This window comes from Theobroma cacao, chromosome 4, assembly GCF_053813885.1.
Source record: "Theobroma cacao isolate CCN51 chromosome 4, ASM5381388v1, whole genome shotgun sequence".
Classification (NCBI taxonomy): domain Eukaryota; kingdom Viridiplantae; phylum Streptophyta; class Magnoliopsida; order Malvales; family Malvaceae; genus Theobroma; species Theobroma cacao.
The window spans coordinates 31,694,964-31,718,141 of record NC_142642.1 but is presented as its reverse complement, the minus strand read 5'-3'; the positions used below and the strand labels follow the sequence as shown (position 1 = coordinate 31,718,141).

Genomic DNA, 23,178 nt, shown 5'->3' with positions numbered 1-23,178 from the left:
TCAAGAGTTTTTGTTATTAAAAAATCATTATTCCTAGATAAAGATGGACTAAAAGTGCGGACAGGGTGGCAGCCACCACTCTTCAATTTTTAATTTTTATTTCAAATGTTACCTTTTAATTTTTAATTTTTATTTTAAATTAAATTATTAACTCAATTATAATTTATATAATTATCTTTTAATCATTTCTCATTCAAAATTCTAAGTCCATCACTTTGTCCACTCAATAACTTTCTTCAATCAACTCAAAATGAAAATAGCGAAACGGTGAGAATGAAGGGAAATGTTTAATAAATCCGAAGTTAATTATTAGAACGGCCAATCCATGAAAGCTAACTAACTAATATTAGTTTTCAATTTGCCACACACTCATGCATTTCCTCCGAGAGGATATTTAGTAGGAAGTAATAATATCCCAAAAGTTGTTAAGTATTTAATCGATTCCTGCAGGGCCCACTACAACACCCTAAAAATTAGGGTTATATGTCACTTCAAACACAGCTTGAGGCCCTGGTAAGAAAGGGGTAACTTTGGCTAATTGATTGAATTAGTTAGGAGATTGATGATGACGTCCTTACCATGTTAATCTTTCTAGATAATGCATTTCTTTAATTGTCTGGATTATGTCCCCCCACAGCACTTTGCTATCTTAGTGACCACCGCCACCACTTTCTCCCCTCACGCCATCTAGTGGGCTCCATTTACACTCTTTTGAAACTGTGTGTGACACTGGTGTTCTAGGTGGCATAAGTTGAATAATGACTTGGAAATATAGAGAGATGTTAATTAACATATCCTTATTATATTGTTAGCACAATATAATTGTATTTGTAGAAAAAGATGGTTTGATCCATTCTCTCATGTTATAACTAAATAGTGATTAATTGGATTGCTTAAAAATCAAACGGATAAAAAGAACAAAAGCATAGGATAAATGGTTTTAACTTTTGCGACACATGTGGTTTACGAAATAAAATAAAATAGTTATTTTATAAAAATAAAACAAAATAGATATTATATATTTAAGTTTATAAAATAGAATATTATAAGAATTGTTATTATAATTCATTTTTATGTTGGATTGGTAGGAATAGTTTTAAAATAATTAAAAAATAAATGATAAAATGATAAAACTACTTTTTATTATAATTTAGTAAACTAGATAAAATTATTCATTGTTATAATTTAATAATATTTTTTTGATCTTTTAATTTTATGTTCATTAAAATTTTAAAATATTAATAATTTATTACTAAATTATTAATATGATTTTTTATTTCAATTTTTTTATTTTTTCTCTATTTGTATTTTCATTTTTTAATCTTTTTATTCTATTTGATTAAAAATTTAAACATTAATAAGTTATTATTAAATCATTAATATAATTTTTTATTTTTTATTTATAAATTATAATTATTTTCAATAAATAAGAATATTTTTGTCTAATAAAATTTTAACTCTAGTTCATAACCCTGAAATAGCTGTCAACAGGAGGAGCTGGAGAATTACTAAACGACGATTTTAAGGAAAGCATTACCCGATCTATTATTAGTTGTTACGTTTTGGTTTCAGTTTTCTTTTAAAAAATAGATATTATCGGATAACGAAGATCTATGATTTATTTTGGGAATTTATTGTGAAAACTGCGTCTGTGTCTGTCTTTTACTGTTTAGCTCCAACCATTTCTTCTTCTTTTATATACCGACAAGTCATTTCAGATTTTCAATCATGTCACTTCCTCGAGATTGCTATCGTCAAAGATTGTTTGTTTTCTCTCATCTTTGGACTGAAAACAGTAAATCCTCTCATGGTTTGGTTTGAAGATCATGGACCAACTGTTATTCTTTTTCCACCCTTTGTTTTCCATCGTTTCACATTCGCTTTTTTAAAGAATTACATAACATTTTATGGACAGGATCATTTAAATAAAGTCTCTGAGTTTAAGTTGAGCAATTAATTTCACAGCTGACCCCGTCTCTCCTTCAGGGGATGTGAAAAGTGAAAACCACGACAAAAAGTCTCATATATACTACGGATTTCAAAGGTCAAGTGGCGCCCTAAATTCTCAGTGGTAGCGGGGGATTGATTTCTTCAATTAAAAAGTTTCATACAAAACAGATCTGGTTAAAAAATGATAAAAATATTTATCAAAATTTTTTATTTATAAATTTTATTTAATTTAATCTATATATTTAAAATAGTAATAATTTGATCTCTTTATTTTAAAAATTATTTCAATTTAATATATATTTTTAATAATATATAATTTTATCATTTAAAAAGATTAACGTGTTGTTGATGTGATAAATTTAATGAGATGACACTGACATGACAACGTAAGAGTACTATATGACATCAATGTGATGATGTGTCAATGTTGATATGGTACTAACATATTGACATGTTAGTACCACATGACAGATTAAAATTTTTTTATCACATCATATGGATCAAATTAAATAAAAAATTTAATACATATATTAAATTGGATAAAATTAAAATATTGAGGGACTAAATTAAAAAAATTATTTAAAAAATATAAAATATTTAAGTAGATATACATATACTTATTAATAAGCTAAATGTTTAAGTGTAAAAGATTTATGATATTAAAAAATATATATATATTTTCTTACTTGTTTATTTGATTCTAGAATATGTATATTAATTTATCTCTTTTGCAAAAATTAAGTTTAAATTCTCCTTTTATAAAATTTTTTTTTTAAAAAAATTCATATCTAAAGCCAAATTTGAATGAATAACATGCATTATGTTAGAATAAAATAATATAAAAAGACTAAATAAATTTTGTTTTCTATTTATAATAGTACAAATTTGAAATTTATTTGACTTAATTTTTAACTTTAGCTGAACTCAAATTTGAAAAATAGGTTGATTTAGTTACAACTTTCACAATTTATAAATACGCATTCTTTTGAAATTATTTAACCTTTAACGAATTTACTTTTTTTTTTTTATTTTACTCAAAGTTTCTTATAAAACGATTTTCTTTAAGTTCAAAAATTACAATCAAATTCTCCTAAATTTAAATTTAAATTATTAATTTGGATCTACAAAAATTTGTAAGTACAAAATAAAATGGAATCAAATGATCAAGTAGTAAGAAAATATTTTTAGTTATTTCTTAACACCATAAATCTTTTACACTTAAACATTTAGTTTATTAATAAGTATATATATTATCTACTTAAAGATTAATATTTTTAAATATTTTTTCAATTTAGTTTTTAAATACTTTAATTTTATTCAATTTAATATCTGTATTATATATTTTTATTTAATTTAATCCTTATGACATGACACAATATTTTTTTAAAAAAATTTTTCTCGTTCTGCCACGTCAACATTGCCACATGGTATCGACACGTCAACATGGCCCTCATCATCATATTAATGCCACTTGGCGCTACCACATCATCACGTCGATACCACGACATCGTCATGTCATCAAAATGTGTCATGTCAGTACTGACGTCATTTTTTTTAACGATAAAATTGAATATCGTTAGGAAAGAAACTAAATTAAAGTAATTCTTAAAATCAAAGACTAAATTATTTCGATTTTAAGTATAGGAATTAAATTGAACAAAACATATGAGTACAGAAACTTGGTGGGTATTTTGACCTTAAAAAAAATAATATAAGAGAAATAAGAAAGCTTGAGGCGTGTTTTAAAATACTTTTTTAAAGAATTGTTGCTTGTTATGGGAATATGCAACAACAAATTTATTGCAAAATGCTTTTTGAAAATTGAAGTCTATCTTAGAAGTAAATTTTCTTTTATAAACACTGAAAAATTGTGTCTGATATGTTTCAATTGATGTATCTGTTGTGTTTTAAACACTTTGTTATGTTTTAATCTTGAATCATCACATTTAAATAAGACTTTCAGTATTACAAAACTATCTAATAAATCGTCATAATAGGCAACAATTCTTTAAAATTATTAGAAAAATAATAAACGAGAAAGAGTAAGAAGGCTTGAGGCCTGCTGTAACACACTATCTGTAAAGAGTTGTTTACAATGACTCTCCAAAATACAACAAGTTTATTACAAAATGGTTTTTGAAAGTTAAAGTCTGTTTTGAAAGTGTTTTGTTTTATACACACTAAAAATTGTACCTATTATACTTCAACAGATGTACCTATTGAAAACACTAAACAATTAATCAATGTATTTCAATAATTTTATTTATTAAAAATACTTTCTCTTATTTTAAGAGAGATGTTTTAATTTGGAACAGTCATATTTGAAGAATTAAGACTCCCAGTACTCCATCACTAATTTCATTTGCACTATTCCAACGTTAATTACCGATCACATCTACTTAATTGTTGACATGGGGACGCACGCGCTTATAGAAAGGGAGAAGTTTTACATCTTGCCATCCAAGGAGCTGTTTGCACTTCGCAGCTCTTTTTCAGAAGGGAAAAACACAATATTAATTTCTACACTTCAGATTACAAAAGAAACTACTCTATCTATAATCAGTTCATCCAGGTGACAAGCTAGCTAACCCCCCATCAAAACTCAAGCAAGTCATCTAAATCAACAGAATCCACCACTCCAGAGATGACATCCGCATGATCAGCAGCTGACAACACTGTCATTTGAGCTGATGACTCGAACGTCGTTAAGTGGTCAGGTGACAGGAGATAATCGGGTGATGATGTGGATAGGTTATAGGTGATGTCACTTGGCATATCTTCTTTGCTTTCCTGCTTCACTGGTGGGAAAGCTGAGAACATGGAGTTGTCTTGCTTGTTGGTGTTTGCAAAGCTGAGGAGTATGGACGAGTCCTTGGAAGTGGAATCCAGGATGAGTTGAGAAGCCTTGAGCAGATTTTTGCAAGTGTGATGGCCGTAATATGTTGTTCCGTACTTTGGCGGGTCGTCTTCAATCTGCTGGACTTGCTTGGTTGCTTGGCAGCCCTGATCATGCTTATGGGTGCATCTGTAGTAGTTTCTGCACAGAAATATGTCCCTCCTAGAATTAATTTTCCTCTCACAAGGCAACTTCATAATGAATCAAAGCTAGAAAGCAAAAGCTATCAAAATATAATTAAATAGGGTTTTAAAGAAAATAGCATAAGTATGACCGTGTGATCACAACCAGTTTCATTTGATGTATAGCTTGACCTAATATTTAGCAAAGGAACTATATATTAATTTAATCATTTTCTGAAGTGACACGAGGTAGCTCTCTATTTCCTTATGTTTTTACTCATAAGAATATCTATATGGCACAAGACATGCTTAAAAGCAACTTTTGTCTAAACCAACATTAGAAAAGAAAAATGGAGAAAATCCTACTCATAAGAGGAAAAATCCACCCTGTCTACTAGATGAAAAATTAGGAAAGACTTCGTATTTCTTAAGCTAATTTCCAGTATCTTTCTTGATCATGAACAACCTTGATGATGATTTAATCTGGTGAAAATGAGCGGCGAAAAATTACCTTGGGTGTTTGGCGTTGAGGATTACTTTCTGTCCGTATTTTCTCCATGCATGGCCATCATCAATCAGAGTAGGACTGTCTCTTGTCCATGAGTGTTCACTCTTCCTACCATAAATAAATTCCAGTTAACTGTTAGCCACCTCCAAAGATTGCATTAAGGAACTCTAAAGTAAATTCGTACGCTAAAGTGATAAAAAAGAATTTTAATTTTTTTCCCAAAGAATAATAGAAAAGAAAATGTAAAAAATTAATAAAATAATAAAAAGGTGAAAAGATAAATAGTATCAAGGAAAAGCATGAAACTCAATCCATTGAATTGACAATGATAAATCAAATTGTCTAAATCCAGATGCAGTAAAACCATAAGAGATCTACTAATTATTGTTGCTGAAAAGCACATATATATCTTCTTTTATTTCTAAAACAAAGTTAAAAATATAAACACAAAATATACTCGCTCATATTTTACACAAAAGATTCGAATCAAACCCTCCGAGCAAGGGAAAGCTGGATTCAAATTCAACATCCGTTGCAAAATGCAATTGCCTTTGGCAATGCTACTATTTCTTTGTCAACTTAACATCTAAGACAAGGCAATGAGGGTGTCCGTACTTGTCTTCATCAAACAAATTAAAAAAAAACAAAAAAAAAAATACCCTAGCTGAGAAACCTAGACGGATATAACAATTTCTGGTTTTTTATGGGAAAAGAAAATAGTAGAAATGATGAAGAGATTATAATTATTACCTTCTTTTGTAACATCCTCTTCGGTCCTTTTGTGTTGAACTCTTAATGCTCTCTCCCGATTCCTCGGATTTCCGACCATCCCAACTCATGTTGCTGTTCCTGGGATTCTGGGAAACCTCGTCATAGTCACCACTACTGCTTCTTAATATCGAAAGCGTGTTCGCAAACGAGTTCAAGATTTTCGTTACTAGATCTTCACTTCCCAACAAACCATCATCTCCGAAAGATTTAGTAAGGAGATCTCGCAACTGATTTGTCAAGTCCCTGCCTCGAGCAAGTTCTTCAATTGCTTTCCTTCGACCCGAAGACATGTTCTCCGACCAAGCCTACCGCAATTTTTTCTTTTTTTTGCGCGTGATTAAGTTTAGAAAACACTAACCTAAGCGATAAGGAGACAGAAGCCTTTATATCCAAGGTAAAAGTTAAAGCACAGCTACATTGCAAATGCCAGGAAGAGAAAAGGAAGCAAACGAGGAAAATTCCACGTATTGAGGACTTATGATTGCTATCAATGCCACGCGCGGTTGATGCAGACGCCTAACCATGAACGGTAACTCGTCTCACGTTAAGGACGTTTTAAAAACGGATTATAAAGGCAATGTGACGGCCGTTAGCTTGTATATTCATTTATGCGAAGGAGGTTGTTAGCGGATTTAACTGCAGCGCGTGGCAGGACGTCGTAGCCTCTCGCGATTGTCTAGTGATGTCATAAAATATATGTCATCCTTTCATCGTCAGCACCCGAGCCATCTGACGTGCCATCATAAAAAAATATACAAGCTGAATTATTATATTATTTGTTGTTTACTATGTTAATTTTTATCTGACATATTGAAAAGACAATAGTAGCCCTTGAGAGCAGTCTTCGAGATGGACTTTTGTGGTAGGAGGGGGTAAATTATAGGGAGAATTGGGGGCCATTTGGGTGCATAAAAGACGACAAGAGTTGGGTTGTTTAAATAATTAAATGACCAAAAAAAATGATTGTTAATTGAAGTAATGAACTAAGCTCAGCCTCGGTGTGGATAGACATGCAGATGCAGTAGGGAGTGGTACTGTGCGGTGAACAATCATCATCGTCCTTGCCGAGAATACGCTATTGTGATCCCAGCATCAAAAGGCCTCAATCATAGGACATGTTTTTAATTTGCATAATGTACCATATCTCTCTTATCCGACGGCTACCATCCTATTCCTACGCAGGTAAGATGAATCAGGTGGTCAAGATTTCGAGCCTTTTTCTTGGTTGGATAGAGTTAATATTTTCAGCTCTTAAACCTTTCGTTAGGGCCAGGGGTCATCTTGACAAACACTAATCAATTAACGACCCAAACACTCATACAGAGTTGATTCTACTCATCAAGGGTTTACCCCACCGTCTAATTTACCGCAAAAAAAGCAAAAAAGTAGAAAAACATTTGTTAGAGTTTTGTAAACCCTAATTCTTATTCGCGTAACCTAATAAAGAAACATATTTGAACATGTTAAAATGCTCGACTATTTATAAAAGTATATCTATTTCTGAATTTAATTTGTTGTAATTTACTATTTTAATACTAGTTACAAGTAGTCGGAGTGTTCAACAGTTAGCATTTCCCTATGTTATTAGAGATTGAGAACCTTTTATGTGTAACAGACCAGATGCCAAAGCCGAAGTACATGGTGTCTCCCATCTTTCTGTTTCTAGTTTAAACAATATATTTTAAGGATTTAGAAGAAAATCCAGGATATTTAAACACCGATATGTGTAGGGTTAGTAGTCGAAATCACTCGACTGCAAGAATCAGATGTGATACTATTTGGTGCGACCTCATCGAGTAAAATCCATTCGTTGCATTGAATTCGGTTTGTATTCATTAGGAAGACATGTATTAGTAATTTATATGTTTTTACACTAAGCAATTCAACTAATTAAATTATAAGATTTTTCTTACACATGACATAGTTAGATGAAATGGTGTTAGAGTCATATTTTATCTTTATTGATTTAGCGTATACTTTGTTGTGGCTATGGAGATTAGAGATTCCCTATGGGGAGCACATGCACGTTCTAATGTTATGGCTACTTTTAGGAATTTTTAGTGAAGGAAGGATCTAGGAATGATCCAATTTGTCCCTTATGCTAAAAATAAAGAGGAAAACTACATTGAACATGTCTTGTTGCAGTGTGAATGGGTTAAATTAAGGGGTTTGGTTTGGTACAAGGGTGGGGTGCAAAAATATACCAGAGGGCAGTAACAACACTGGATAAAATGGATAAAGAAGGTTCTTCAGATGGACAATTTGGATATACAGTGAAAAAATGTTGATAATGTAGCTTTCATTTGTTAGAACATCTAGAAGGGCAGATGTGAGGCTTGTTTTACAGGTCAAAATCCAAATGCCTTGCTGACATCACAAAGAATTAAACACAAAGGGCTATATATGGTAGAATTTTGGGGCATCATGCAACCAAAAAAAGAAAAATTAAAGTATAATGTAAAGCAGGATATAGATTAAAAAAAAAAAGGAGAAATTGGAAAGACCGGGTGAGGGGTGGGTAAAGGTAAATCCTAATGGTGCTTTTAATAATACATATATAACCAAAAGCTGTAATTAGTATAATTGTAGTAGTTGATTGGAAGGTTGTAAATGCAAACTCTGCTTTCGAGAAGGGATTAAACTAGTTGGGGAGGTGTTTGAGACCAAGAAAGACCTATCTAAAATGGAAATTAATGCCACTGGTGAAAGACGTACAAGCTTCCTTGGTGCATACACTGGAAAATGATGGACTCCCAGCACTCCCTGTAGAGACACAGTGATTTAGGGTACAAGATAGGAGGAGATAGACCTTCTCATACTTGTGCCCTCAATATTTTTAAAGAGTTTACATGTGCATAATTTTTATAGTTGTACGATAAAGTTTTTGTTGAGTTGTATATAACATGTAACTGGCTAGATAGCTAAAGTGCATGCCCCTTCAGGTGTAGAAAGTTTTTTTTTTTTTTTCATCCCTATTTCCACATTATACATGCATGATCAATGATAAATAAATTTAGCAACCCATCTTTTCAATTTTTTTTATAGAATTGGAAAATTATTGAAAATGATTTTTCAGTTTTCTAACCACATTAGAAACCCTTTGGTTTTCCTACCAAAAAGTAAATCCTTTTTATTTCATTTTTCAAAATTAAATTATTTAACTTATATATTAGCGATCATATTTAGAGTATAGATAAAAATAATAATATAAAATGGTTTTTAACAATTATTTACGTTGAGTTTTGTGTTTTGATGTTCTGTTTGGTAGATTTGGTCATCAGTGCTGATTATAATACTGTATTAAAAATGTTAGATAACATGGGAACACACAGGAGTAAGGAAGAAAGAAAGCTGGTGGTTGGATTCGCCAAGTTTAATTGGTTTAATTAAATATTAATTTAGAGCTTGAAGTTGATCTGAACAAAGAATTTGACTTCACATTCGGTGATGTAATTTCCACGAGGAGACACTGCAACAACCATCAATGTTTGTTTAATTCTTTCTAACCTAAAAACTTTGCTTAGGTGCAAGAGGAATAGCAGATACTAGGTAGTTTGTTTTAGGAATTAATTGTCATGACAGCTAGCTCCAATAAGAAGATAATGTTTTTTATTTCTTTCTTGTCATACATTGGAGAAAATGTTGTCATTTGTACCCCAGACTTCCTATTGGGACATCCCACTTTGATTTAACTTAAAAAATTTATTCTTATAAATCTACTGGGACAACTAAAAAAAATAATGTTTAATTATAGTCATATTTTCTTTGTATAATGTTTTTAAAATATTTTGAAATTTTTTTAAAATTAAGTAAGTATGTATTTTTTTTATATTCAATCAAATTTATATATTTTTATTTTGAATCAAATAGACATTTATAAGTATCGTTTGACTAATTGTCATCGTTGTTTGCTTATTTATGTTCACATAATGTTGATTTAGAAGCTAAAAATGTTATGCGATCATATCATTATGCCACATAAACATATTTTGTAATCATTTACTATAACATTTTAGTTTACTACATCAACACGTAGAGATATAAAATAATAAGTGATATTTTGATTAATAATAATTAATTTACCATTAATTACAAAATCTTATTGATCCAGGATAAAAATATAAAAATTTGATTAAAGTTGAAAATTAACTACTCCGTCTAACTCTTTTTGGTCCTATGCACATCCTCTTCTTATTTTCGAGTTCTTAATATTCCTATAACTTTTATTACAAATTAATTAACTTTTCAAACATTATTTTTGTTTTTAGTTTTTGCATTTTGATATCATGAAAGAGATTTGAGTAAACTAGTAATTGGTCATTTTTTGTTCAACTACCATTGAAAGGTCACAGTTTGGTCATTAAATATTTCTATTAAGTCGCATATTTTAGACACTAACGAGACCTTTCGCTAGCATTCCGCGTCAAGCTTGTAGTCCAAAAATGGTGACATGAAAGGCTAACAAAGCGTTCTATCGGTGTCTAACAGTAGCTGATCAGCAAAGGCAACATGTAATAGTAGTGGTCAAAATTTAACTTTCAAAAGTATACAAAAATGTCCAAAAAAAAAAAAAACATGGTAACTAAATGAATAGTTTACTTAAAAGTGTTGAATCTCTCCCTGTAACTATAAGAGTAGTTTCCTTCGGAGGAATGGACATCCTTAAATCTGTAAGTTAACATTCATGTTTATACCATCCGAGTCTGATTAAAACTCACTTCATCATTATAATATTTCTTAATGAAAGTCAAGTAGTCAATGCCTACAAATGTTTTTAGTTACATGTCCAATAACCATATTTATATATATGAAACAACATAAGGCTGAAGATATTTGTGTATAATTAGATGATGTATCATGCATATGTCAAAGAGTTATTATTCTCTTTCTTAAAAACTAACTTAATGAGTACGTTAATAAATATAAAATATCTCTTTTATTTATTTGGTGTGAAATTTCATGTATGTTTTTTACTTGTAACATTTTTTAAAATCATTTTGTTTATTTTGATTTGATGTGACATCAAAATCTAATTTAGATTGACTTTGACACAATTTTCTCGAGAAATCATCTCAAAATCTCTCCCCCACTTATCTAATATTGAATTTTGAAATACATGTATGCTCTACGTTAACTTTCGTGCTTCTCCAACAGATGATAGACATTGGAGAACTAAGTGTGCTTTTTTTTTTTTTTTTTTTTTTTGAAAGCAACCATGAGAATTAGAGGATTAATGGGTATTGAGAGAAGTGAAGAAGGAAATGGATGCATTAAAATCTTTCTTCTTAAATTTTAGTACATGTATTAAGCCAAACATGGCTTCAAAAACCGGAATGATGCAGTTGGGTTTCCCTTTTACAGTACTTGACCACACATGTAGAAACACAAAAGCAAAATAGATGGTCATACAAAACATTTCCGACTGAATGGCTGCAAGGTCTAGAAATGAAAGGCAGGAGGAAGGATGATTGGTTCGGTTGAACATATCAAGGAGGCAGGGGGCGTTGATCAGTAAATACTATTGACTGTAGCTTCACATTTAACTATCTCCAACACAGGGATGGATAAATGAACATGGGAGTGGACTCTGTGGGACCCCCAGACATAAACAAGTTTTGTCCTGCTTTGGTCTCTCACTTGAGATTTATGTAGGCCACCAAGTACGGATCATAACTCACCTTCTCAAATCTCAACTCGACATTAATATTTAAAGACAAACCCAATACCCAACAACTTCTTGTCCTATGTGATTAAGACTCGTTATTTCTCTTTTGGGGAAACTATTTACAAATCAAATACGAATGCAAGAAATTCTGCTGAGGCAAGCCTCAGGTTGAAGCCCTTGAGGCTTAAAAGGGAGTTTACAATATCATATCGGCAAACAGATTCATAAGAATTACTTATTTATATCATGTATTGCTCTCAACACCTCATTCTATTTGGAAAAAAAAAAAAGTTACCTGATTTTTATACAGTTCTTATATAATGTTACTATACAGTTTTCCACTATTTTTTCTATCATTTTTCCTTTAAATGACTCATCCTCTCCGTTGCCCTAATACTCTGATGGAGTTTTGACTCACCAACTGTTCATTAAATTCAAATAAATATCAACCAGATTTAGGAGATTCCTCTTTCCACCCATTTCCTGACCAGAGCTGAATCATCCAAATGACATTGCTGTATAGTATACATCATCCAGGCCACTCTCCTTTGCTATCACCTTCCTCTCTTTCCCTCCCCATAAAAACATTGATTATCCTGCTGCGCTGTCAAATGTCAATCATTTGTTTCACATGCTTGCGCAAAATCAGCTTTTGCAACTCATCTGAGGAATCAGAATCACACAACGTCAACAAGGTCCACCACAAAAACTGATAACACTAAATATACTAAACTTCCAGGCCGCATACATGATACAAGGATGTGTTAGATGACCGCCCCCGCACGGCGAGAAAATAGCTAAAACTGTATTAATGCATTTTATCAGAAATAATGGTTCCAAACTATCTTTTATCATGAAATTCTGGATTCAAAGCTCAAAGAAATTAAGACTAAATAAGTAGCTGGATGACTTATTCTGTGTTTCTCCCAAAATTCGCAGCATGAAAGCAGGGTGGGGGTGGAAGGAACAGCTGCTATCAATTTCAAAATTACTCTGAAGCATTATGTTACAATATTAGAAAGAACTCCATTCCAGGCTTGGCAAATGGTAGCCTACCCTGTCCAAGATTTAGACCCTTCACTACTAAGGTTACTCTACCAAGCAATAAGTGCATTTGCTCAAAAAATTTTAGTACCACACTGACTACAGCATGCAAGTTACACTTAATGCAAAACAAAGTCCCAAAATGGCAAGGAAAGCCCAGTAGGTAAAATATTTGAATGGGCTGCATATAAAATTTCCAGCTTCTAGATAATATACAAGATAATCACTCGCCTCAAATTTTGCATGGAACAGTATTTACATGCAGGTACCTACAAATTTAAGCTTCCAAACATACCAATAAAAACACATATGAAGGCTATTTAGTGACATCTAAACTAGCAAAAAAAAATTCCCTCAAATCTATTTTAAGTAAAATTCTTAAAGATCTTAAGATCATGTGAATCACAACCAAGAAAGATTCTTCTCAATTTTAGCAAAGGTGATCACCACATTTTGTCCATTTCAATATAAAAAATTTACTAATTGTGGGAAAACAGTTCACATAGATGCTTCTGTTATAAATGTTGACTAATTTCATTAGTAACAGGTGTATGCATCTTGAGTAACATGAAAAGATAGGAACATGTGCGTACCGTAACTTACAATTGCATGCCACAGGACAGCCATATGATGGACAGAGTCAGAAAACCATCTCAATAGAGGGTGTAATGTACATGTTAACTGGACGCTTCATCTGGTTTTGACCTCAAATTAGGAGGCAATTATCTTAGTATCTCTGCTTCTCTGGCTATTTGAATATCTGAAGGCCAAAAAATCTGATGTACAACTTTGACAAGAAAGCGAGGAAGTAAAGCAACAATTATTATGAGCAAAATGGTGAGCCAATAGGTGGGTGACGTTGCCAGATGGTAGATTGTCCTGCCAAATGTAAGAATAATATGAACTCACTCCAATAAAACTTTAGAATCATAAACCAAGAAATCATATTCTCTGAGGCGAAACTAACCAGTAATTTGGGAAGATAGGTATAGAATCCAATACCACCATACAGGCATATGTAATCATTATTGATCCCCACACTGCAACATGTGTAATGAATACCCAACGCCGAATGTCCATTGCCAAGTGAATATTAACAAGAACAACAACAGCAATAGTCCACAAACTGCCCATGCTCCATATATCAATCGAGCTCTCCTTATACATAAAGAGAGGTATATAGAACAGAACAAGGCTCTGCCATAGTGTGTCAATCATTGTTATCCAGAAGAGTTGCAGATTATAGGCCTCATGTCTATGCCCTGCACCATAAAGTTTTGGATACTGTAGAAGTGTCCTATGACTTAAGTCCTTGTCCAGAATGCCAACAACAATAGTAGGGACAGATGTGTATATAACAGAATAAAATACACTACTCCAATCTGTTAATGCAGAAGTTGTTGAAAAGGCTGTGCATAATATGTACCTACAACATAGAAAAAGCATGAAATGTTAAACCCACATCCATTAACTACACAAGTTACAGAAGAACGAGAGCAGAACTTGATATTTCTTGATACTGAAAACACTGAATTGCTACATGTTTGGCCCACATAAAGACTCTACAGCATAAAATTGCCCATCACTGAAGATCTAAAAAAGAATCTTCCCAATACTTAAAAAGAGGCACTAAGTTCAGATTTTGTGGTACTAAAGAAACAGTGTTAGTCATTAGGAAGCCTATCTTATATTACATCAAAAGTCATTTTGGATAAAACAGAAACAATCTAGTTAAAATTTCCTTAAACATCCAACAACAGTTATAAATGTGTAGGAGCAGACCAACAGTTCATAACTGATTACGATGAGAAATTGCAACCAAAAAAATGTGTCGCATATCAAACCTTGATACTCAAGGATGACGAACATGAAGAATTACAAGGTATCAAATGCTTCTCCACCAAAGAATGGCAGAAGCGCTTCAATTGTAGAAAAAAATAATCGCATAAACTGCACCAGAGGTCACTAATCTTATACCAACTTGCCACTTAGGTCACTGAACTTCAATTTGTGCCAATCAAATCAGCAAACTACAAAATTGTCTCAAATTTGTCAATCCATCAATTACCATTAAAATTTTTGTGATGAAAAAAATGCTGATGTGGAGCCACATCGGCATCCATGTCTGCTTATAGTGGGTACTCTAAACCCACTTTTTTTCTTTTTCCTTTTGCTTCTTATTCTTTATTTTTTTCGTCCCTTCACATGCTTTCTCTCTGACCTCTTTCTGCCTTCTTTATCCACACATCCATTGCCAGTTGCTAACTACCAATTCACCTTTCTTTCTTGATTTTGGCTTCATTTGCAGGTTTCAGGTTCAATGGCTGTTGGAGGTGATGACTATAGAAAAATAAAAGTGGTTGTAGCCTTCTCTTTTTTTTTTTCTCTTGAATCTTGATTGTATTATTGAGAGGAGCAAGAAAATGAAAGTCATAGCAGACAAATGAGAACGAACAACAGGAAGAAAGAGTGAAAAAGAGAGTTGAAAACATGATGAAGGGGAGTGGCAGGCTGAAGCAGTGCTAACAACTGGCCACCCTGCACTTAGAGGAGAACAAAGGGAAAGAAGTAGCAAGTCTAGAGAGAGGCTACAAAGAATATCTGAGAGAGGGAGAGAGACTGACTAATGATCCTGGAAAAGGAAAAAGATAAAGAAACAACAACAAATTAGAGGAAAACTCATAGCTAGGTGGCAGAGTATTCCTGGCACCATCAATAGGTGTGTTAAGAAGAAAAGGTGGCAGAGGGTAGAAAGAGTGAAAGAACTCTGGAAAAAGAAAAGAAAAGTAAAAAAGTTGGTCCAGTGATGATGCTGATGTAGTTGCAAAATCAGTATTCACTTGATTTTAATGGTCATTGACAAAATGACCAAATTTGATACAATTTTTAGTTTGTTAACCTGATAGGTACAAATTGAAGTTTGCAAACCTAAAGTGAGAATTTAATATAAATTCAGTGACCTGAGGGGAAATTTCCTAGGATTTTTTTTTTTTTGAGCATGAACCTAGCAAATTTTAGAAAGCTCAAATTCACAATTAAGAAAATGGTACATACCAGAATAGCATCAACACAAAGACAGCATTGCGGTAGAAGTTGTAAAGAACTAGGTAACCAACACGCTGATAATTCCAATGACCATGCACCAAAAGTAATCTTTTTAGAAACCGAAACTGGCCCATAGCAAAATCTGATGCCATCACCGCCTGCCGTCCTTCCTGACCACATATTCCAACACCAACATCCGCCATTTGGATCATTGAAACGTCATTAGCCCCTGTCAAAATGTCATATTATCAGAGAAAAGAAAGAGCACAGAGAAAAACAAAAAGTGGTTCACTAAGCAAGAGGAGTTTTGTAGACGAATTCAAATGCAATTCCACAAAGAGCCAGTGAAATCAGTGTTCAAAAATCAGTATTAGCTTATAACATGTGAAGTACAGAAACTAATGAACCTCCAGACCAAAGGAAATGCAGTCTAAACAGAGCCCTCGCTTGCAGCTGCAAAGGAAATCATCAAAAAGAAAACTCACCATCACCAATAGCCAGTGTCATGTCATCAGTGCGGCTCTTGATAAGATCAACAATTCCAGCTTTCTGCAATGGCGCGACACGACAACATAGCACTACCCTACAGGAAGTTGCAATGCTGAAAAGCTGTCGAAAGGTGTAAAAAAGGAAATAGAAATATTTAGGAATTAAGAAACAATGAGAGTAAATTCATATATGAAAGCCAGTCAAAAAATAAAATTCAAAGATTGAACCATTTCCAAACAATACATTATCCATACCATGAGCAATTAATCTTACTTAAGAATCAAAATTAGTCTTACCTCTGATTCTAAATCCTTCTCCAATATATAGACTAAACTGTTCCCGTCAATTATGAGTGCCAGGGGTGCACGTACAGCTAGTTCTTCCCTTCCAGCAAGCCGCTGCAGCACATTGGAAGATTTTGTATCATCAAGTATATCAAGATATCCATTTTCTGAGTTCTTTTTCCTTTTCAAGTTTTGCTTTTTTCTGTTTGATGATTGCACACCATGTCTAGTCTTTGCATCAGCCAAAAGATTTCTACATTCCTCCTCTGAATTGCCATTTATGATTATTTGCTGCATATCTGCAGTCAGAAGTTTACAAGACAGACCAATAGAAATTGCTGTTTCCTGTTTATCTCCAGTCAGAACCCAGACTTTAATTCCTGCCTGCCGAAGAGCCTCAATGGCTTCCGGTACACCATCTTGTAGCTTATCCTCAATTGCAGTCGCACCAAGTAAATTTAAGTTGCATTCTACTAGAGCTGCTGTTTGACGTAATTTTGCAGCTCTGTCAACCAAAGAAGTGCTAGCATCTTCATATCTGCATTGCCACAGCTCAAGTTCTGCATCTGTAAGATCCTTTGCAGCAACTACAAGAGTGCGGAGACCTACCGACGAGTATTCAGTCAAATGACTCTGAGTTGCTTGTCTAATCTGATCATCTCTCTCAGTGTCCTTTGCTAAAATGCTGAACATTGAGGTATCAGCACCTTTCACTAACACTTTGACAGTGTTGTTGGGAAATCTTATAACAACTGACATTCTCTTGCGCACACTGTCAAACTCATGCAACCCCAAAACATCCAACCTGCAACATGAAAGTTCCATTTGAGCAACACAACAAATCTTTAGCGCTCGACACTCATTCTTGGAAAAGTAAATAGAGCAGGATCAATAGATAATGATCTCATTGGCTGCATGGAGACAGAAATAAGAACTAACTACAAGAAGTACATACCTGAGTTTATTTCCATTGATATCGACCACAATATGCCCTGATGTTCGCTCAAAGAGAGTGTACCCATAAGCAGAGGCTGCAGAAACTAGTGCTTGCTCATCAGGAGATTCACCCTGATAATCAATAGCTTCCACATCTTCCCATGATTCACTTCGTCCATGACCAGAAGAAGTATCCTGGGAAACAATTGGGATCACAGTATTACATGCAGCCAGGGTGAGGAAAAACTCATGTGCAGCAATTCTTTCATCTCCAGGCAAATCTTTATGCAACATGTCCAGAAGTTCAGAATCAATAGAAATTTCAGACTTAAGCTTCCATCTGCTTCTAAGAACAGCTGCAGTTGCAAAGATCATATAAAAAGGAGGAATTACCACATGCTCATCACAGAAATCAGTTCTGATCAATTTACTCTAATTACAAGATCATCAACATTATACACATGATCAACTAACTTCCTAGCAGTGTAAGATACAGCATTACAGGATAATGCATAAAAAAAAAAGAAGAATTTTTCGTTGATACTTAACTTATTATCACGAATAAGAGACTGGTGCAACAGCATAGACTACCCAGGCAACCCAATCAAAGACAAAGTCATACCTTATTAACAACCTAACCAATCATTCATACAATTTAAGAATTGTCTTGCTGCCTGAAGAATGCACAGAAAATTAAATATAAGAAAAACAACTGAAAAGAAATTTAAGTAGACTGTCTCATCAAGAGTTCAACAGAAAGTTGTGAGAAAAATTTTGTTGATAAGTCCACTTAAGTTGTCAAGTCAATAATCAAAGCAAGCAGGAATGCCTAAAAAGAATTTTAAATTTATCGAAAAAAGAGCAGATTCAATCCTGCACATCCATGGATAACAAAGAAGCTGAAATTTGCAATAATTATAGAAAGAACAAAGAAAAGGACAACATAAGTGAAAGCAAACAAGTACCAACACCCTAAATTACAAGATTATAGTATATAGTAAAGAACATTATCAGATGGCAAAGGGCTTAATATGTTATACCTCTGATGTTATGTTCCTCCGATAAGTCATCTGTGAGATTGGAGCTTCCATAATTTTTCCCATGGACACTTGCATTTCGGAATTCCATTTTATTTTCAGTAAGGGTGCCTGTTTTGTCTGAAAAGACATATCGTACTTGACCCAAGTCCTCATTTATGTTCAATGATCTACACTGAAACCTTGAACCAGAGTTGCTGTCATACATATGCTTATCTTCAATCATGAAATAAGACTGTCCCAAGCGAACTAACTCCATTGTAATATAAAGAGAGATTGGTATCATTATCTGAAAGACAATAATAGAACTTAATAAGGAGAAAAAAGTTTCCATAGGGATCCCATAATATCTGTATGTTTTCCCTTTATCCTTTCCATTTGTTAGGTATCTTTTTCTGTAATAAGGTAAGGTATCAAGCTTGTCCTTGTGACGATGAAGCCAAAGGCCCATCCCAACAGCAACAACAGAACACATGACAAGAAGGAAAATTGACAACCATAAGGTTTCCCTGTTCATGTAGCTTTCCAATTTGCTTCGCTTTGCAGGGGATACTGCACTGTTTAACATTGCTTTTGTTTCCTGCCCGGCATAAACCACCACGCCAATTATCCAATCAGTGTTCTTCAGCTGACAACCACGCAAAACAATGTTTGATTGGCTGAGGGGGAACTTTTGTTCATTGAACTCCATATTGGCTGTGAACTCGTAGATATTCCTATTAGGCTGCTCACATCTGATCAGCCCCGTTACATTACAACCTTCAAATACTGAAGAAGCTGTTTCCTGCCTCGCATATCTCGTCTTCAGGTTTGATTCACCATCCAAATTCATGGTCTGGATGTAGGCAAGTCCACTAGGGTCACTTGTCCCTAACAAAACCATGTCACATGGAATTGTCTCATGAGCATGGATCTTGACAACCTCCCCAGCTCTTATCTTTTTCCATTTCTTCAATCGGAATCCCCCCAACTGAAGAACCAGGGCCTCTCTGTTGTTCTCATTACGGTCCGACCTGTGTCTTCTCCAATCCTCATAACCATCTTTAATTGCCGTGACACAAAGCACAAACAAGAGTGGGAAAAGAGACACGGTTCTCCCAAAGACTGCTAGAGGTGGAAGTTGATTGAGAGCAGCGATAGCCAGGAAATACAAATAGGCAACCCGATGAAACTGAATGAAAAGGTTCTTGGGCAAGAAAGTGATGAGCGTATATTTGCTTGTCCGAATCTCATTCCCAGTGAACTCATACTTGTCATTTGTTCTCCTCGGATCATTAATGTAGATCAACCTGGGATTTCCCGAATATAACAGATTATCATCAAAATCCACGCTTTTGTTGCGAACCCTCCTGGACTTACTTAACTTATCTTGCACCAGAGATGAACCCCTGGAAATATCAAAGGTGGTACAAGTATTATTGTTGTTGTGCAGCTCCATGGAACCCCACGATACCTGGCTTCCCCGATCCTTCGTGGGGCATTCCAATGAGAAGTGCTGAAAGAAACCAGAGTCAGCAGAATACAACTGTTTCGAGGTAGCAACAGAAAGAGAATGTGCAAGAGAGGTAAGAGGTTTCAAATGAGAACGGGGAGCAGCTCCAGCAAAGACAGCAGTTTCTTCCTGTTCCTGGTCCTCTTCTTGTTGGTCTTTTAACTCTAAAAATCTGCTCTGAGTCTCATCGAATGTGGAAGAAGAAAAAGACACATTGTGGCAGAGGCAGCGAAAGGAAGGCAAGTTGCAAGAGGAATTACCCCGGCGATGCACCACCACAGAGGAAGACTCGGATGAAGACAGTAAAGGGTGCCCTGAAATCATAAGTAATACAAATTCTCCCATGTAACCGTCCCCATTGGAGAATTCTATAAAGTATTATATTATATGCTAGAACTACTATAAGCCTGTTAGGTAACTAACTCTCCCTTCTTCTATGTTCCCGTCCCCGGCAAAATTAAACAAGCCGGTGAATTTGTACCAAAATTACATCCCCAAATCCCCATTTTGCCCACTTTGCCAACTATCTCATTTCTTCATTTAAGACATAAACAATGAACAATGCAGCTCAAGATAACAAATGCAGAGAAGACAAAGAGGGCATAGAGCCCTATGCAATCGTCGAACCAGAGGCAACAGCAATAGCAGCAGCAGCAGCAAATTCAGTACAGGCCCCACAGAAAATCTACAATGTCACAAAATCAATGGAAAGAAAAGGAAGAGCTCTGTGGAAGAAATTAATTGGAACGTTGACAGATCTCTGATGGGATCCAGATAGAAACAACTCAACTCAGGCCTCCACGGATCTCCTCTCTTCAATATAATGCCAAAGCTAGAAACACACACTGACAAAAAAATACCTCCAAATGATAGATATGGCTATGACAATAGTCCTAGCATTTATTTTTAACACAGCCCTGAAAACCCTAATTCACGAATTAAAGAAAAATTAAGATTAAAATATAGAAATTGAAGAGAAGGGTTATCGTCTCGGGAGAAGAGCAAAGCACGAATCAACGCACTGAAAACGAAATAATAGTGAAATGGCAGGCAGAGAAAAAAGAGAAGAAGGAAGAGATCTAAAAACCTGAGAAGGCAGAGATCGGATCGATTGAGAGAAATGGGAAAGTTAAGTTTTGTTAGAAAGGGCACGAAATGCGAGGAAATCGGAAGCGAGACGGGTGGTAAAGCACCAATCTTGGCTTTGGCACTCTTTTTTCCTTATGGGATTGGGTTGGCTGGCCTGGTTCCTCCCCCACTTTGATTTTTTTTTCCTTTTCTTTTTTGGATTTAATTTTTGCCCAAATGCAAATGCAAATGGCAGATCAAGATCATGGATCTTGTTTCCTCCTTCACTTCTACTACCATACCAACATCATCATCATAAGGCATTCATATCAATAATAATTATAACATCCCCATTTTTTGTTCTTTTTTCTTTCTCTTTCTCTTTTTTTTTTGTTTTTGCCTTTAATTTAACTATACTATATACTTATTTATCAAATTACATAAACTATTTAGTACTACTATACTCAGATTTACCCTTGTAAGAAAAATAACTTATCAAATTCTCATTAAATAAAATAATTAAATAATTAATACATCATATTCATACGTAAAAGTTACTTACATAATGTAGCCCATATAAGGAAAACTATTTTAATATTCATCTGATAAAGAGTGAATTACCAAAAGTAACTTACGTCAACTGTTAAACAAAATTGGGTAAGACTTTTTTTTTTTTTTTTCTTATGTTTAGTTTAGTCTTTCAATTCATGTTTGTACCATCAGTAAAAGTAAAAAATGGTAAATTGAGAAGGAAACGGATCTATCACCTGAGAAAGAAAAGAAAGCAGGCACCGAGCGAAGCTCCTATGAAACTTGGTGTTGCCGTTTTCACGGTTGCGTGTCCGTGTCTCCCTTATAATTTAAATTTCCAATACTGTCCCCAACGTACCAGAAAACGTCTACCACCTGCGCCTGCTTTCAGTTTCACAAGCTTTCGACTTTCCAACGCCGTTTTCGGTTGGCTCTCCTCCGTATTCACTTTAAAAAGAAATGATTCGGATTGTCCCTATCGCCTACACGCTGTGGATCCTTAATTTCCGGAAATGCCCCTACGGCTCTGGCTTCTTGTGAAACCTATCTATTTTTGCCGTCTGATCGAGGCATGGGGTGGGACCAGAAATTGCGTGGCTGAGATGGGGATTTGCAGGGAGGACAGAGACAGGACTGCTGCTTCTCGATCTTCTTCTTCTTCTTCTTCTCCTAGTTTTGGGCTTTTGCTGATTTCTCACTCAACAAAGATGTTCGCAACTCAGAAACGTGTGCAACTGTCTTCCAACTTCTGCCTCTGGAAATCTTTGTCTTGCCAAAAATTTCATCGATAGTCGAATTTCACTTTACCCCCGTAGTAATTTTCTAGAAAAAGTGAATTTCCGCTCAATGGAAGATAAATGTGATCCTTTTCTACTTTTTGGAGTTTATCAAGTGTTTCAACTTTTCAAACGGTAACGTATTTATACTATTCAATTAATTATTGGTGAACGATTTTTTTTAATTAGAAAAACAGAATTCTCCATGTAAAAATTCAAAATCCCTTTCTCTATATGAACAAAATATGGGTAATGTTATTAGGTAGAAAGAATGTTTAACCTCCAAGCCAATCCAACGGCTCACAAGAGGACGTTTGGCGCTAAAGTAACTTTTTCTGTATAAAAAAAATTAATACATATTAATTATAAAATTTTTTTTGCTCCTTATTAATTATAAAATTTTTCTGTGAATGTTATCTCAGTCGGCGCTGTAAATACTCTTCGTAAATTTAATATTCACCTAAGAAATTTACTTGTAATTAAAATTGGTTGTAAGCGCAATTGCAAGAACTTTTATTATTAAGGGGCCTTTTATTTTATTTTTCTCGCGAGACATAGAAACTC

General features: G+C 34.1%; 2 protein-coding genes across 3 annotated transcripts; both read right to left on the bottom strand.

Moving 5' to 3' along the window:
* Positions 1 to 4,295: 4,295 nt before the first annotated feature.
* WRKY62 (WRKY DNA-binding protein 62) lies at positions 4,296 to 6,623 on the bottom strand. The gene is made up of 3 exons (XM_018120477.2): positions 6,227 to 6,623; positions 5,480 to 5,584; positions 4,296 to 4,987 (listed from the first exon to the last, which is right to left on the bottom strand). Exons 1-3 carry the CDS (start codon positions 6,535 to 6,537, stop codon positions 4,546 to 4,548), a joined length of 858 nt encoding a protein of 285 aa, XP_017975966.1. The 5' UTR covers positions 6,538 to 6,623; the 3' UTR covers positions 4,296 to 4,545.
* A 5,498-nt stretch (positions 6,624 to 12,121) lies between these two features.
* On the bottom strand, positions 12,122 to 21,779 carry LOC18602204 (phospholipid-transporting ATPase 1-like). 2 transcript variants are annotated; one of them, XM_018119765.2, is made up of 8 exons: positions 18,751 to 21,779; positions 17,730 to 18,066; positions 16,787 to 17,579; positions 16,487 to 16,610; positions 16,011 to 16,230; positions 13,924 to 14,382; positions 13,550 to 13,835; positions 12,122 to 12,575 (listed from the first exon to the last, which is right to left on the bottom strand). In XM_018119765.2, exons 1-7 carry the CDS (start codon positions 20,582 to 20,584, stop codon positions 13,679 to 13,681), a joined length of 3,924 nt encoding a protein of 1,307 aa, XP_017975254.1. In that variant the 5' UTR covers positions 20,585 to 21,779; the 3' UTR covers positions 12,122 to 12,575; positions 13,550 to 13,678. The 2 variants fall into 2 exon arrangements, with proteins under 2 accessions (XP_017975254.1, XP_007033510.1); XM_007033448.3 differs by having other exon boundaries at positions 13,560 to 13,835.
* Between the last annotated feature and the right edge of the window lie 1,399 nt (positions 21,780 to 23,178).

Coding starts and splice junctions, on each gene's coding strand:
- WRKY62 (XM_018120477.2), bottom strand. CDS start 6,537: ATGTCTTCGGGTCGAAGGAAAGCAATTGAAGAACTTGCTCGAGGCAGG. Junction 5,585..6,226: donor AGAGGATGTTACAAAAGAAG/GTAATAATTATA, acceptor TATTTATGGTAG/GAAGAGTGAACACTCATGGA. Junction 4,988..5,479: donor CTCAACGCCAAACACCCAAG/GTAATTTTTCGC, acceptor ATTTCTGTGCAG/AAACTACTACAGATGCACCC.
- LOC18602204 (XM_018119765.2), bottom strand. CDS start 20,584: ATGGGAGAATTTGTATTACTTATGATTTCAGGGCACCCTTTACTGTCT. Junction 16,611..16,786: donor AGAAGGATTTAGAATCAGAG/GTAAGACTAATT, acceptor ACCTTTCGACAG/CTTTTCAGCATTGCAACTTC. Junction 13,836..13,923: donor CCTATCTTCCCAAATTACTG/GTTAGTTTCGCC, acceptor TACATTTGGCAG/GACAATCTACCATCTGGCAA.